General features: G+C 41.8%; 1 protein-coding gene across 3 annotated transcripts in view; it reads right to left on the bottom strand.

Annotated features, from left to right (window-relative positions):
- Positions 1 to 5853: 5853 nt before the first annotated feature.
- The window catches only part of RNF31 (ring finger protein 31), a 55720-nt gene continuing 45544 nt past the window's right edge, over positions 5854 to 16029 (bottom strand). For all 3 annotated transcript variants that reach the window (XM_068238157.1, XM_068238137.1, XM_068238147.1), the window contains exons 19-22: positions 13764 to 13821; positions 10609 to 10705; positions 6622 to 6790; positions 5854 to 6534 (exon numbers count right to left, since the gene is read on the bottom strand). In XM_068238157.1, coding sequence (XP_068094258.1) covers positions 6478 to 6534; positions 6622 to 6790; positions 10609 to 10705; positions 13764 to 13821 — 381 coding nt within the window. In that variant the 3' untranslated portion in view covers positions 5854 to 6477. The remainder of the gene's footprint in view (positions 6535 to 6621; positions 6791 to 10608; positions 10706 to 13763; positions 13822 to 16029) is intronic.

Genomic DNA, 16029 nt, shown 5'->3' on the forward strand with positions numbered 1-16029 from the left:
GCGGTCGCTACCTCTACACCCCCTATTGCTACGCCACTGGCTGGCGCCCGCTAAGGAGGGAACCCCAGAAGAGCAGCTGCCAGCTGAGATGCGTGATGGACACAGAGACTTTAAGGACCTGGAGGAAGCCCCAGGTAAGTAATCAGCATTTATTACTTTTCTCTCATGTAACTTTTAAAAAGTGTGCTAGCAGTGTGACCCAGCCCTAAAAGAGCCCATTAATGGTACAATTTTTAGTGAACGATCTTATTTTCAATCAGAGTATTAAAATCGTATTGAATGAAAACAGAGGAACTTGTGGGTCCAATCGATCCTGAAGAATTGTATTGGTCAATTTGCACAACAAGATTTTTTTTTTCATACATATGATCAATAATAGGTTAGACATGATTGCAAATTGGATTCTTTAAAGGACCACTATCACAAAAATTGTAAAAATGTAAAATACACGTAAACACATACAACTTAGAAGTTATCAGATTAATTTAATGAATTGAGGTGAGATGAGTTGAAAAATAAGAATGACAAGATAATTTGTGAGATACGTTTTGTGAATAAACAACCTAATGTACAGCACTTATCACCAGTGGTGCTCATCCGAATTCCGGATATCTGGGAAACCCGGATATCCGACCATTTTTCAGCTATCCGATCCAGATCCCAGATTTCTGTAGAAATCCGGATAGCTATCTGCGGATATTTGGGTGCATAACGTGGATATCCGCGGATATCCGGATCCGAAATACTGTAACTAAGGAGATGACGTCCCGGAGCCAATCAGAGGGCTCCCAGCAGAAGCCCTAGCAACCAATCACAAAGGGAAACCATGGCCAGCCCCACCTGACCTCATTGAGCCAGAGGGCTCCCAGCCTAAGCCCTGGCACCTAATCACAGAAAGGAACACTGGCCAGCCCCCCCCCCCCCCCCCCCCCCCCCCTTCAATCATGCCTGTTATATGGCATCTGGTGTTATGCCAACTGTTAATTCTGGCTCATGTGATCCCAAGTTTTGGGCTGAAGAATGTCCAGTGGCCCAGATAAGTTAGATTGGATAAAGCCTCACACTGGATCAAATTTAGAACAGAATCTGGTTGTGTTTCCGGCTTTTGTTATGGTGCTGTAGCTACCCAGTTCTGTTGAACATTTTTGGCCAAAAGTCCGTAAGCCTGCCACCACGCTAAAGTAGACTCTTATTGGGCAGGTCCTACTCTACACTATCACTAAGCCACAGGTGAGGGAGCGGGGGTTCGATCCCCCTCCCCACTGCTCCCTCTTCCTGGCTGCTACCCCCTCCAGCTCGGTGGCCTCACCTCCCACAGCCAGACAGCCCCCCCCCCCCCCCCAAGGGAGAGTGATAGGAGGGATCATCATGGCAAGCCAATGTCTTCCTGTCTGAAAATGTTACTTTAGCCATATAAGAGAAAGAAAAGAGGTATGTGGATCCAGCATGAGCATATCTCTGTACTTACCTAAAGGTGGCCATACATGGTACAATTTTTCAATTAGATAATTTAGTTCGATTATTTCGTTAGATCGAATATAAAGATTTTTCCAGCATGTCCGATCATTTTTCCCGAAAAAACGGGATAATCGTTCAAATTTCTTGATCGAAAAAAAATTATTTTCAACTTTCAATTCGATCATTTAGATCGAATAAACGGTAAAATCGAACGTTTTTTATTGTACCGTGTATGGCCACCATTAGGAAGCTTTGTCTTGGGTCAGGTGTACTTTAATAATGCACACATGGTTATGGAATCACGTAGGCTAGGTCCACACTTCACCACATTCCCAAAGTGGATGGTGACAGTGGATTCTATGTAAGATGTGCTGTGTCCATCCACTGCTGTCTGTCAGGTCAGGTATACTTTTAGGGCTGGTTCACATTGGGTTAAAACCGTACCGTTAAGCAGAGCGTAAGAGCGTATCTGTAAATGGATGCAATGCAATTCTAATGGGAAAGTTCACATTGGTATTTTAAAACGGATCCGCTTTCTACATTCCACTAAACTGATCGGATGTTCCCGACCTGTACCATTTTTAAAGAACTGACACGGTCCTGAAGGATTGACGTATGCAATGTATCTTAATGGAAATCGGACAATACTGATCAGACTGGCTTGAAAACATACCTGCATCATACAAAAAGATAATTGATTTCCTTCATTTATTATAGCGGAACATATTACAGTGGAACGGAACATATGTAAAACGTACGTAAACGTGTCAATGGATCAGTCGTGATGGAAAACAGTTAAGTTTCTGAGGGATACGGTTTAGATCAGGTACAGTGTGAACCCAGCCTAAGGGTGCTACAGGGGTGTAGGATGAAGGGTTTGGATTTCTTAATTTGTCACTGTCCAAGCTATAGAAAATTTCCCTCCCTTTTAGGGATGGTTAATGAGTTGCAAATAATTCATGCAGTTCATGCAGGCTTATGCAAATTTTTGCATCTTGAAAATGGAACCGTTTGGCTTAATTTGATTTGCCTATTTTCAAGCTACATACATTTACATAAAAAATTTGCAGAATCCTGCCTCAGTTTAGAATTATTTACAGTTAGCCCTTCGCACACTCGCATGCAAACGTTCAAACAAATGCATTCACGGATTCACTCATCCAGGCACCACTGTTATCCCTACAGCTACGTTTAAAGGGGTTCTGTGGGGCTTCCTGAGGAGAAAAAACTGCCACTTACCTGGGGCTTCTATTAGCCCCCTGCGGCGGTAATGTCCCACGCCGCCCTGCTCCCATCCGCCGTTCCCCGCAGCCAGCACCGGGCTATTATTCGTCTGTCACAGACGAATGATGCGCATTGCCGCGCCTCCGCTCGCGTCATCTGAGGCTTACTGCGCAGGCGCAGTACAACGGAGCCTTGTACTGCGCTTGCGCAGTAAGCTTCCGATGACGCAGGCGGAAGCGAGCGGGTGCGCGGCCACTGTAGCGCAGCCGCAGTTGGATCCCATGCCGCGCTAGACCGGGGCCGGCGGCGGAGAACGGCAGATGGGAGGACGCCGCCGTGGGACATTACCGCTGCAGGGGGCTGATAGACGCCCAAGGTAAGTGTCTGTTTTCCTCCTCAGAAACCCCTAACAGAACTCCTTTAAAGCCGGGGTCTTAGTTTACAGAAGAATGCATTCTCTTGCTTAGTCACCTACACTGCGTAGAAGTACCCAGGTAATCGTAGGTGTCCTAACTCTGGCCTTGTAACATGCATAGTGCAGACATGCAAACATTCATCCTGACGTCCTCTCCTGGGACAGATAGTGCATCTTACCAATCACACAAGGGAGCTAACGTAATGTATACATGCGCACCATGCATATACATCAGCATAAGCTGTGTGCATGCTGACAAAAAAACACAAACAGGGGAAGGAATTTAGGTGTCCTAACTAGAGGCGATGTGCCTGAATATGTGTTTTTTTCTTGTTACTGACCCTTGTGGCCAGGGTTTAAAACCAGTGCACACCGCTTATGCTGGTGTATGTGCATGGTGCACATGGATACATCACGTTAGCTCCCTTGTGCATGCTTTACCTCAATCAACTCAGTTTAATACCTTGCAGTAGGCTGAGCCGACCGATTCAGACCATAATCCATTGCACTTGACCGAACTTTCTAATTCAGACCATAATGAATTGTATTGGCCGATCCTTCAAAAGGCGCCCTTAAACGGTACAATTTTTTCATCAGATTCGACATGATTTGAACGATCATAACTAATTGGAAGGCAATTATCGATTGTTCCCATAAATGGAAGGATTTAAGAAGGTTTTCATTCCAATTCGATCAGAAAATCCAACTTCCGGATTGATAATTTTTCCTTTTCCGATCGGCCAAACAATTATATCATGTTGATTTGTGCCACAAACTGCGCAGTTTTCTATACTATTCGATCATAAAAAGTGAATCTGAAGGAAAAAATTGTACCGTTAATGGGCACCTTTATTCAGACTATAATGCTTTATAGCTCAGATAATTACAGTTATTGTGTTGCGCTTGTTTTTCAACCTTGATTGTCTAGCCTCCCAATTCAGGCAATAATAAAACGCAGTTCAGCTGCTCACAGCTAAACCATTGTTCTTACATTTGCAACAAGTTGTTTTTCAACCTTGAATAGGAGTCTGCTCACGTTAGAAACATTAGCAAGCTTTAGATATCTGCTAGCCAGTTACAGTTACATAGAGAAGCCGGTTATAGTTACATTGCAGTTACATAGAGAAGAAATCTAAGGGCCTGTTTCCACTAGGGCTGAATCTGGCACAAACCTGCAGCATTTACCTGCAGGTGACTCAGGCGGCCTATTCCTCCAATGCTTTGCAGCCCGAAACGCACTTCGGTGCAATTCTGGACGACATGCTACAGTTTTCTGCAACATGCGCCCGAATCCCTATAGACGAGTATGGCACGGCTAAGCCATTCAGCTGTATACCCTACTGCAACGTCCTCTACACAGGCCTGCATAAGAAAGACTTATGCCGCCTGCAATTAGTACAGAATGCCGCCGCAAGGCTGTTAACGAGCCAACCCCGCCATTGCCACATAACACCAACCCTGTGCTCACTCCAATGGCTACCGATAAAATGGAGAATTCTGTTTAAGATTGACTTACTGACATTCAAATCCTTGCACAATCTGGGCCCTGGATACCTGAAGGACTTGTTGCAACTGCATCACACCCCCCACAATCTTAGATCAAAAAGGACGTAACACCTTGGTCACCCCCAGAGCCCACCTCAAAACCTTTGAAGACAGAGCCTTTTGTCATGCTGCCCCTACACTTTGGAACTCCCTGCCACACCCAATCAGGACAGCTCCATCCCTGGAAGCATTTAAGTATAAACTGAAAACCTACCTCTTCAGTTTGGCATTCATGAACATCTGACTATCTCCTCTGTAACACAACCCAGCCTGCAACCCTGTATTAATCTGAGACACAACTATGCGCGTTGAGTCCTATGGGAGAAAAGCGCTTTACAAATGTTATTGTATTCACAGCAAGTTCCGGCATATGCCCTGCTAAGTGGAAACCAGCCCTTACATTGTTTCCTGTACATATATCTATCAATTATATATCTATCAATCTAGATAGATACAGAATGATAATAATAATGGTAGATTTTCTGTTTTAACAATTACATTTTTACAAGTTTTCATCTTTTTATAAGGAACATGGGTGATACTGCTGCATGAGTATGAGACATAATTGATAGGTAGAAAATATGAGCTACATTAATACAGTGCCAACAAATGCAACCCAAGTTCACATTTTTATGTTATTGCCAATTTTTGGATACACCCATGAACTGCTATGACCACGCCCACTCACACAGGGTCCCCTACATTTATTCTGCATAGGGGCCCACTGTTGGCTTTCTCTTCCACTGGCACTTACATATTGCCACTCCTGCTTCAATATGCACTGTAATATTTTTGTAATGTTTTGGGTAACACTAATTATTTTGCCATTTACAAATGTAAATCTTAAAGTTTTTTTTATGTATTGACACTGGTAGCACCTTGCACTTTTATATATGCCCCTGATGAAGCCCCTCCTTTAAAGGTGGTGAAACATGTCAGGTTATGGTGGGGTGAGGTGTGTATAGCATGTAGTAATTATATCAGTCCGGGGAAAAGGGGTAGACCATATTGCTGATCAGCGCTAAATAAAGACTATGCATGGTTTTCAGGGATTCCTAATTCCCTTCCCCCAGAATGGTATTGAGATATCTGATCTATTAAAAGTTAGGTTTTAATATGTTTTAGATAGTAAAATAGTGTGTGCCATTTACAAATGTGCAAGCAGTTATAGTCCATCATTAGAGAACAATATTAAAATAATGCATAACACATCAGTTTGTAAAGATAATTTTATTCTGTACAATATTCTTCAAGCTCTTCGGATTATACATAAATGAACATAGATATTATATCTGCATACAAGACTCTTACCCTGACCCAGAACTGAATTGAATGAGTAAAAAAAGCCAGATTGTATTAGCTGTAAGCTTGCATAAGTATGGCAAATGCTTGTAAAGATACTTTATGAGCACCAGCGGGTTCCTATTTCTGCCTGCCCTTCCCAAAAGTGTGCTGACCTCTGCACCAATAGAGTCCAAAGTGTGATCACATGTACTGGCATCATCAAGATTTTTTTTGTTTACAGATAACCAACTACATGGGTGCAGAGAGGGACAGCCATCCAAATTAGGTGCAAAGAAAACTGGAACATTTGCTTAGGGTTACCTATCTGCTCTCAGCTGATAGATAAAGCAAGCATTCTATTCAGGAGTTTTCTACGATTTTCAATTTATTGCCTCAGTCATAATAAGTCTACTCCAGAGAGAAAATATTAACAAGTGCCAGGCAAGGGAGAGTAAAGCGGCTTGTAATGCTCTCTGCCAGTTTGATTCTTAGAATTCAGCTCATGTTAATTTTAAAGCTCTTGTGACATAATGTGAACAGAGAGAAGGCAGCTAAGAGTGATGACTTCTTTGGACGTGAAGATTCAGTGGGATTTCAGTCGTCAATACCTAAGGGTAGAGACCCATTAGAGAAACATATTAGTTGAGTACTTAGCAGTAAAACATAATGCCAGAGTAAATAAAATGCGATCATACATGTAAAAGGCGGTTTCTGAAATTGCCATCATCTTCATTGTCATCTCTAGGAGGGCACACAGGTAAATAGCGCTTACACACAGTGATGGCCTCATCTAAGTCATACAGAACACAGGGGTCCAGAAAGTGGGCATTGATCCGACTGACCAGATACTCCTTATAGTGGGACCTGGAAGAGATGGTACAGTGCGGGTGCATAAGTGAACATTTTCTGGAATAAATTTCAAACATTTTTAATTAATTCTCAGAAGAACATTCTAATGATGTTAAAAAAAAAACCTCAATATACTTCATGTAAAAGAAAAAAACAAATCCACACAACCTCATTCCTTCAATGAAAGCCCTGTTGACAATATGCATTAATAAAAACCACCCGTGTCCTCCACTTTCTCATATATTGTAGCAGTCAGTGTCTGCTTAACTTGGTCAATGCTTACTATACCATACTTGTTTTGTAAGAGGCTGTTATAACATGCTCTACAACTTAAAAGACATGATTAGCTCATGTTCCAGTTTCAGGATGGCAAGTTACTTGAAACTCAAGGAAAAAAAGCAGAGTAATAGTTGTTGGGGCTTAAAGAATATTCAAAGTGAATGATTTATAAGAATGAGTGCTTGGTGTGCAGCTGTCTCCAGCAGGTAGTGCCAGTGTTCTAAATCTTAGTAATGACCTCCTTTTGACAATATCGTAATTCTTTTCTGCAGAGTTCATCTTATATGAGAAGGCCATAGGCTAAATGTCCTTAGGGCCATATCTTTGAAAGGGGACAGCACTGACTGTGGATTCAGATGCACCAACCTTTTTTTTTATTTATTTATTTATTTTTTTACAACTGCTAGCATCATCTTTAGGATGCTGTAAAATAGAGGCTGTAGTAAAAAATAAAAATAAAAAGTGCTTTCAGTCTGTAAAGTACTGATTAAGCTTTGAGGGGCTATTGGAAGGAGACATTACAACTAGTAAGCTCGGGGGTTACAACGGTTTAAAAAAGTAGTTATAAAATTTATGTCAGAAATTTTCAAACTCCCAGGAAGCTGTAGGGGCTGGCCGTGGCCAATCCAAGACCACTAAAGGTGGGTACACACATCAGATAAAAGTCTTTGGAAAATGAAAGATCACAGACCAATTTTACCCCCTTCCATGTAGTATAAGAGCCATACCTACACAGTCTATTCTATGGAGCTGAACTCCCCATCAGATAAAAATCTTTGCAAGATGCTGCACACAAAGATGCTGTACACATGCAACAGATCAGTATCTGCAAAAGATCTGTTCCTGCCAAATATCAGTTCCTGCGAAATGCATTGATAGTCTATGATATCTGCAGATCTCATACACACCTTGTTTAACTGACATTCATCTGCAGATCAGCCAATTATCTGCCTATCTGAAGATCCATCCTGGTGGATCTGATCTGCAGATAATTGTCCGTTACAGTGTGCAGCATCTTGCAAAGATTTATGTCTGATGGAGAGTTCAGCTCCATAGAATAGACTGTGTAGAGTATGCCCTCATACTACATGGAAGGGGGTAAAATTGGTCTGTGATCTTTCATTTTCCAAAGACTTTTATCTGACGTGTGTACCCACCTTAACACTTTCTGAAACTCCATAGATATAAATCCAGTAGTAATGATAAAGCTCATGAAATGAACTGTGTCCTTCTCCACCAAGAAACGATCAAGAAAGCAGATCACTAAATATTGTTCGCAAAAATGTTGGAATCTCCCTGGTTCCAAATCATCAGAATGAGTGTAGTGGATACAACAAGTTAAAAACACTGTTTCATGGTGTCAACCATATCCTTTGTTAGTGCACCTTTATCACAGCCAAGTATGGTACGGATACAATTTTGACACATAGGCTTTGGCTAGGAGGAATGCACATAATTTAGCACTGAAGTTAGTGCATCTTTTCTGCAGAAGCAAGAGCTCTCTGAGCATCATATTACTGGTTTTGTGATGAAACAGCAATTAAAGCGGTGAGCAGATTTGAATGTTACAAAGGGGGTCAGGCGTTACCTCTTCTCACTATCACGTGTTATCACGGGTTTTGAATGGCGTGAAAATGGGTGCTGGTGACTTGACTAACCACTAAGCAGGGTTGTGCTATGGATGTATATACGTCTTTTCTGTTTTATGAGGGAAACACAATGGAACTGGACTGATTACTTTATGCAGACAAGGAAGCAGTGACCAGGATCCATACCATTAGAACCTATGACTGCAAATTGGTCATAGCAAATTGATAATTTGAGACTGAACTGTGTGACTGTGAAGTGGGACACATATCTATGTAGACATTCAGGAAGATTGCCCTGTTTGATTGGTACACTCCCCATATCGGAGTCCTCTGCGTCACATGGTGTGGTGTAACCAATGGTGCAGGAATAGAGTTCCAGGAGATTACACCTGATGTATACTAGAAAAAAACAGCCAGAGACTAATCAGCATCTGAATTTAGCTCCCAGCTTACTGGGAGATTTGAGATGATGTCCTAGCGATGTCAGTAGCTGACCAAAGTAGAATATAGATACAGTGATATTGCTCACTGATGCAATACAAATAGTCTCTGGCAATGTTCATTGAACAATATCCGTAAAAAAATGTCTGGAAACTAATGGTTTCATAAGTAAGCACTCATGGTTTCCATGACTAAGCACGTCATAGTGTGAAACGCATTGGAACCTGTTGCTCCTAAATTGTATGCATCTGCATTTATAATAAACCTACAAGCAAGCCGAAGTCACACAATTCATTTGTAAATATGCCAGTCTCAAAAATCAATCTTGAATACACTTGAATAACCACCTTTTGCGAGAAACCACACACATGCTTTATAAACACACCATTGTCTGGGTATTTTAATTTAGTAAAAATGTGACTGCTGCACACAGTTTTTCATAAAGTTTTTTTCCAGCACGGCATAACCTCCTTCAACTGGAAACCATACTTTACTGTTGTCTCCCTAGCACCTTGGGACATCAAATAACTCCAGTACACAATGTAATAATCTTAAAGGACAATTGAAATGAGAAGAATATTGGGGCAGACATATTTATTTCCTTTTGAACAATACCAGTGGTCTGGCAGCCCTGCTGATCTATTGGGCTGCAGTAGTGTCTGAACAACACCAGAAACAAGCATTCAGCTAATCTTTTCAGATCTGCCAATAATTTCAGAAACACCAGATCTGCTTCAGGTTTGTTCAGGGTCTGTGGCTAAAAGTATTATGCTGGGAATACATAGTTCGTTTCTGCCATGCGTTTCTGCTCTCGATCGCTTTTGCCGCTTGATTCTGCAGTCGATTTTCTTATCTTCTGCTCGTTTTTCTTATCTTTTTCCATTGATTTCTGCCAGAAATCGAGCGGCAAAAAAAAATCGAAAGGGAGATCGGACATGTCGGAAATTATCTATCGAACCATCTAAACAGCTAAAAAACTAACCGTGTATTCCCAGCAATAGAGGCAGAGGATCAGCAGGATAGCCAGGCAACTGGTATTGCTGAAGTCAAATGGAAGATGCTTACAAAGTATAGGCTAGATTAAGCAGACAGGCCACCTGTTTCAGAATGTGGCAATGCAGAGTTCCAATACAACTCTGATTTGTGAGAACAATTTTCACCTGCTTTTTAGCCTAAAGATAGGAAGGTACTAGATAGGAAGCAAGGACAGCTCTATGTTGATGCCAAGGCTTCACCAGTGGTCCTCTAACCATAAAATGTAAGTAGGAAAGGTCTCAAGTATATTTGAAATGGCCCCAAAGGTCAACATTTTTGTTATATCATTTTACTGCTCTGTCAACTAAAAACAAATTCCATGAGTTTAGTTTGGTATAATGACTTTTTATGCCAATATCTGGAGAGATCTGGGGCTAATTTGGGCTGATTTTATCATATAGCCAGAGTGCCCTAGTGTTGCCAGGTAAGTGTGCTATCCAGTAGATCACTAGGCTATTATACTAACACCTGGAAGAGTGGAATACTCACTCACACAATCCAGCATATCCCAGTGCAGTTTGTTTTCCACAAGCCTCATCGCTCAATCCATTAAGAGTTTCTTTCTGCTCCATTACACGACACCCACCTAGGAAGCAAAGTGCATTATTAGGCCTCTTGCACACTACATGCGATTCTGATCTGCACTCTCGATGCAATTTTACATGCAATACTGATTTGCGATTTTGAATCAGTACTGCATGCTGCGTTTTTTTGGGAAACGCAAATCAGATTTGCAGTGTGCAGGGTGCCTAACACAGAAATAATAACAAATCAGGAGTGACTTCTCAAAAAACATTAATGGATGAAATGTAGTAAGAAAACTTTTCTATCATTCTTCCTCTTCCCATGGAAACAGTTAAACCAGGTGCACGGCATTCGGCACCACCACAGACACAACAGGGTTGACGGACTCAGAAGCGCCAAGTGTATAATTATAGTGCATGAGTAGCTGAACAGCTGGTTTGGTGTCAACTTTTAGGGCCCATTTCCACTATCGCGAAATTCGCATAGCAATACAAGTGAATGGGACTGTTTCCACTTGTCAGGATTCCTTTGCGTTTTTCTGTGCAGAAAAAATTTGCATGGCAGAGCCATCAGAATTCGCATACCGCTATGCGAATCGCATACAATGTATTTAATAGGAAATTCGCATGAGGTTTGGGTATGCGAATTTTCATGCGAATTCGCATAGAAAGAATGGAAAAGCACACCAGCATTGCCATGGTTAAATTCGCATACAGTGGAGGAAATAATTATTTGACCCCCTCACTGATTTTGTAAGTTTGTCCAATGACAAAGAAATGAGGTCTCAGAACAGTATCATTTCAATGGTAGGTGTATTTTAACAGTGGCAGATAGCACATCAAAAGGAAAATCGAAAAAATAACCTTAAATAAAAGATAGCAACTGATTTGCATTTCATTGAGTGAAATAAGTTTTTGAACCCCTACCAACCATTAAGAGTTCTGGCTCCCACAGAGTGGTTAGACACTTCTACTCAATTAGTCACCCTCATTAAGGACACCTGTCTTAACTAGTCACCTGTATAAAAGACACCTGTCTACAGAATCAATCAATCAAGCAGACTCCAAACTCTCCAACATGGGAAAGACCAAAGAGCTGTCCAAGGATGTCAGAGACAAAATTGTAGACCTGCACAAGGCTGGAATGGGCTACAAAACCATTAGCAAGAAGCTGGGAGAGAAGGTGACAACTGTTGGTGCGATTGTTCGAAAATGGAAGGAGCACAAAATGACCATCAATTGACCTCGCTATGGGGCTCCACGCAAGATCTCACCTCGTGGGGTGTCAATGGTTCTGAGAAAGGTGAAAAAGCATCCTAGAACTACACGGGAGGAGTTAATGAATGACCTCAAATTAGCAGGGACCACAGTCACCAAGAAAACCATTGGAAACACATTACACCGCAATGGATTTTAAATCCTGCAGGGCTCGCAAGGTCTCCCTGCTCAAGAAGGCACATGTGCAGGCCCGTCTGAAGTTTGCCAATGAACACCTGAATGATTCTGTGAGTGACTGGGAGAAGGTAATGTGGTCTGATGAGACCAAAATAGAGCTCTTTGGCATTAACTCAACTCGCTGTGTTTGGAGGAAGAAAAATGCTGCCTATGACCCCCAAAAAACCGTCCACACCGTCAAGCATGGGGGTGGAAACATTTTGCTTTGGGGGTGTTTTTCTGCTAAGGGCACAGGACAACTTAATCGCATTAATGGGAAAATGGACAGAGCCATGTATCGTGAAATCCTGAACGACAACCTCCTTCCTTCTGCCAGGAAACTGAAAATGGGTCGTGGATGGGTGTTCCAGCACGACAATAACCCAAAACATACAGCAAAGGCAACAAAGGAGTGGCTCAAGAAGAAGCACATTAAGGTCATGGAGTGGCCTAGTCAGTCTCCGGACCTTAATCCAATTGAAAATCTATGGAGTGAGCTCAAGCTCAGAGTTGCACAGAGACAGCCTCGAAACATTAGGGATTTAGAGATGATCTGCAAAGAGGAGTGGACCAACATTCCTCCTAAAATGTGTGCAAACTTGGTCATCAATTACAAGAAAAGTTTGACCTCTGTACTTGCAAACAAGGTTTTTTCCACTAAGTATTAAGTCTTTTATTGTTAGAAAGTTCAAAAACTTATTTCACTCAATGAAATGCAAATCAGTTGCTATCTTTTATTTAAGGTTATTTTTTCGATTTTCCTAATGATGTGCTATCTGCCACTGTTAAAATAAACCTACCATTGAAATGATACTGTTCTGAGACTTCATTTCTTTGTCATTGGACAAACTTACAAAATCAGTGAGGGGTCAAATAATTATTTCCTCCACTGTACATCGTCATCCATGCGAATTCGCATAAAAATTCGCATGGATGACGCATGCAAATTTTTACCGCGGCGATTCGCACCGCACAAGTGGAAATGCAGCCTTAGACTGCACATAATTTCAGCATCAGTGCTCAGATGTTGCATAACCAAACACCATACATTGATATGGGTACCAGTGTTCAGCTGGTGCAAAACTGAAATAGTATCTTTGTAGATAATGGCTCCCCATGGTTGGATTTAATGTTGGGGTAAAAGGAAAGAGTATCGGATGGGGTAGAGAAGCATTAGTTTCATTAGCTAAGGTTAGGATAATGGGGCTAGGCAAATAGGACTTCTCACAAGTGTCAACTCTCCTAACTCAGCCTATCCGTCATGCTCCAAGCCTGGAAATTTTCGAAAGTGCCCTCAAGAAACAACATATCAGGCAAGCTCATAATTATTTGCTATATCTAGACCCCTTTGGACCCCTTTGGTCCCCCCCCCCCCCCCCCCCCCAGTGCCTCAACCCCACTACTACCCTCTACAGGTGAAACTCAAAAAAATTAGAATATTGTGCAAAAGTTAATTTCAGTAATTCAAAGGCAAAACTACAGGGATTAAGTTAGGTGGCAGGTTAGGTGTTGAAATTACTGGTGACTATACAATTGGAAAACATCTATAGTATAGTATTAGTAAACCTAATTTATCGCTCCTTTCCCACCTCCTATATTATGTATACAATGTATATGTATTTCTATGCACCATCACCCCATTGAGCATTTCAAGACAACTTTTACAATGCATTGTTTATTGCTCACCTCCAGGACCAGCTTGTGTTCCAGCAGGAGGGTCCGTATTAAACTGCACATTAGAAATCTTAATAAAGAAGAAAATACAGTGTTAATAGTCAAAAGTAATTCCAACATTTCCATGGTGCTTTTATCCTAGAGTGTGCTCAGTAGGCAGTAGTAGTGTTAGGGAGCCATGCCCAAGAACTCCTTACTGAATAGGTACTGGTTTACTGAATAGGAAGAGCTGAGATTTGAGCCATTACACTACCCAGCCACTAAGTAAATATGGTTAACCCATTAGCAGCTTCAATAGAGTTATCTTGCTTGAGATAAGTACACTGCTTTTGACCTCAGTCGGGAGAACTTGTGCTGTAAATTCTTGGAATGCTTTGATCTCTCTCTACTAGCAAAAAATACTGAAACTGTAAGCAGAAGTCCCGTTATTGTCTCACACTGACCCTTAGTGAAAGTGACCATAACTACACATTACAGCAGTACAATTTAGTAGCAAGCAAATGTAACCAATACAAAAAATGTGCTAAAATAAAATGTGCCTGAAGAATTTGCAAGCCTCTAAATAAATTGAATGCTAAAGGGTTAATTGTATTATACTATTTCCAGCTTGCATGCAGGTTTAATACAAACTGTTTGCATCTTGGACTTGAACCAATCAAATGCACGTGCTATTGTATTGGGCCAGTTCCAAGACACTTACAATCAGTATTATATTTGCATGCACACCAAAATCATTAGCATATCATGGGCTTTCTCCGGCCATAAGCTTTTCTGCTAAATACAAGTGAACTGCTATTCTGAAAGTATACATGCAGTTTAATATAAAAACTGTAGCCAAATAAAGTATAGTGTTCCATTGCAGTAGAAAGTACAAAATGTCTATTCTGTTTCAATATGCATGAAATACAACATGGCAAGAACAGATACTAACAATTCTTATGGCAGTATCTTTCATGGTTTGATTGACAGTGGGCTTAATAGGCTTAATGAAAGAAGACCCAGCAGGGCTCCATAGCTGCAAGTACACCATACCTACTGCGAAACCAGGAGACTAAGTTACCTTAACTAACCTAATTATCTCACTAATCTCCCCCCTACATATGTCTAAAGGTGCGTACACACGCCGGACTGGAGGCAACGACAGGTTCGTCGTTACCTCCCGCTGGGTGGGCGTGCCAACGACAGTCCGGCGTGTGTACGCACTGTCGGCGGACTGATACGGCTGCTTCTGAGCGATCCGCCCGGCGGATCGCTCATAAGCAGCCGTATCAGTGTGCCGACAGTGCGTACACACGCCGGACTGTCGTTGGCACGCCCACCCAGCGGGAGGTAACGACGGACCCGTCGTTGCCTCCAGTCCGGCGTGTGTACGCACCTTAACACTAACCTCCCTTACCTAGCCAAACTCAGGTGTCCAGTTATGTACCTCCAAACTGCAGATTTACTGCATTTCCGTCCCTCAACTATACTACAACTAAGCAACACCCCTATTTCCAGGGCTGAAATCAGACAACTGGCACCTGGCTACAGTATATCCAAGCACGAATATCGCAACACAGCTGCTATGCCTCATTCGCCACCGCATTACCTGGACTCCAGCTATATAATAGTCAAACTCCATGGCCTATATATCCACTGCAGACAGAGTGATTTTGAACTCCAGCACCCATACTAATATTGATTTATAAAGCACCAAGATATTATGTGGTGCTGTACAAAGAAACAAACATAGGGTACATAATAATACAGACAATAGCGTACATCAATATACTGTATTTCTTGGACTCACTTTTTCATCACAAAAGTGGGGGAAAAAAGTCACTGCTTCTTATAGTCCAAATGTAGAGAGAGGAGTCAAATATTACCCCCAAGCACCGTGCTTTGGGAACTGAAGTTATGGGGTTGTTAACATTTATTGTTATATTAGGCGGAAAGGTGGACAGAGACGGTGGAAAAAGGATAATTTCTGTTTTACTCATTCGGTATTACGTTTTAAGAAGCGAGAGTTCATGAAATAAGATATAGCGGACAAGCAGTCAGCAAATTCCTGTCGTAAGCTGGAGTTCGGCTATATAGCAGAAATATGGTACCCTTCGCCCAAACTATCCTGCAAGCACTGCCATAGCCCCTAATTACATTGTGGGATATGGTGGTGCCCAAAATTACCAGGTGTGCTGAGCGCCCAAATTCACTGTTTCGGAGTGTGCCATCAGCCTGTACAGGAGAAAATTAAATGCCAAGTCTACGAAGACATTCTAGAGCAAAATGCACTGCCCAG

This window comes from Hyperolius riggenbachi, chromosome 1, assembly GCF_040937935.1.
Source record: "Hyperolius riggenbachi isolate aHypRig1 chromosome 1, aHypRig1.pri, whole genome shotgun sequence".
NCBI lineage: Eukaryota > Metazoa > Chordata > Amphibia > Anura > Hyperoliidae > Hyperolius > Hyperolius riggenbachi.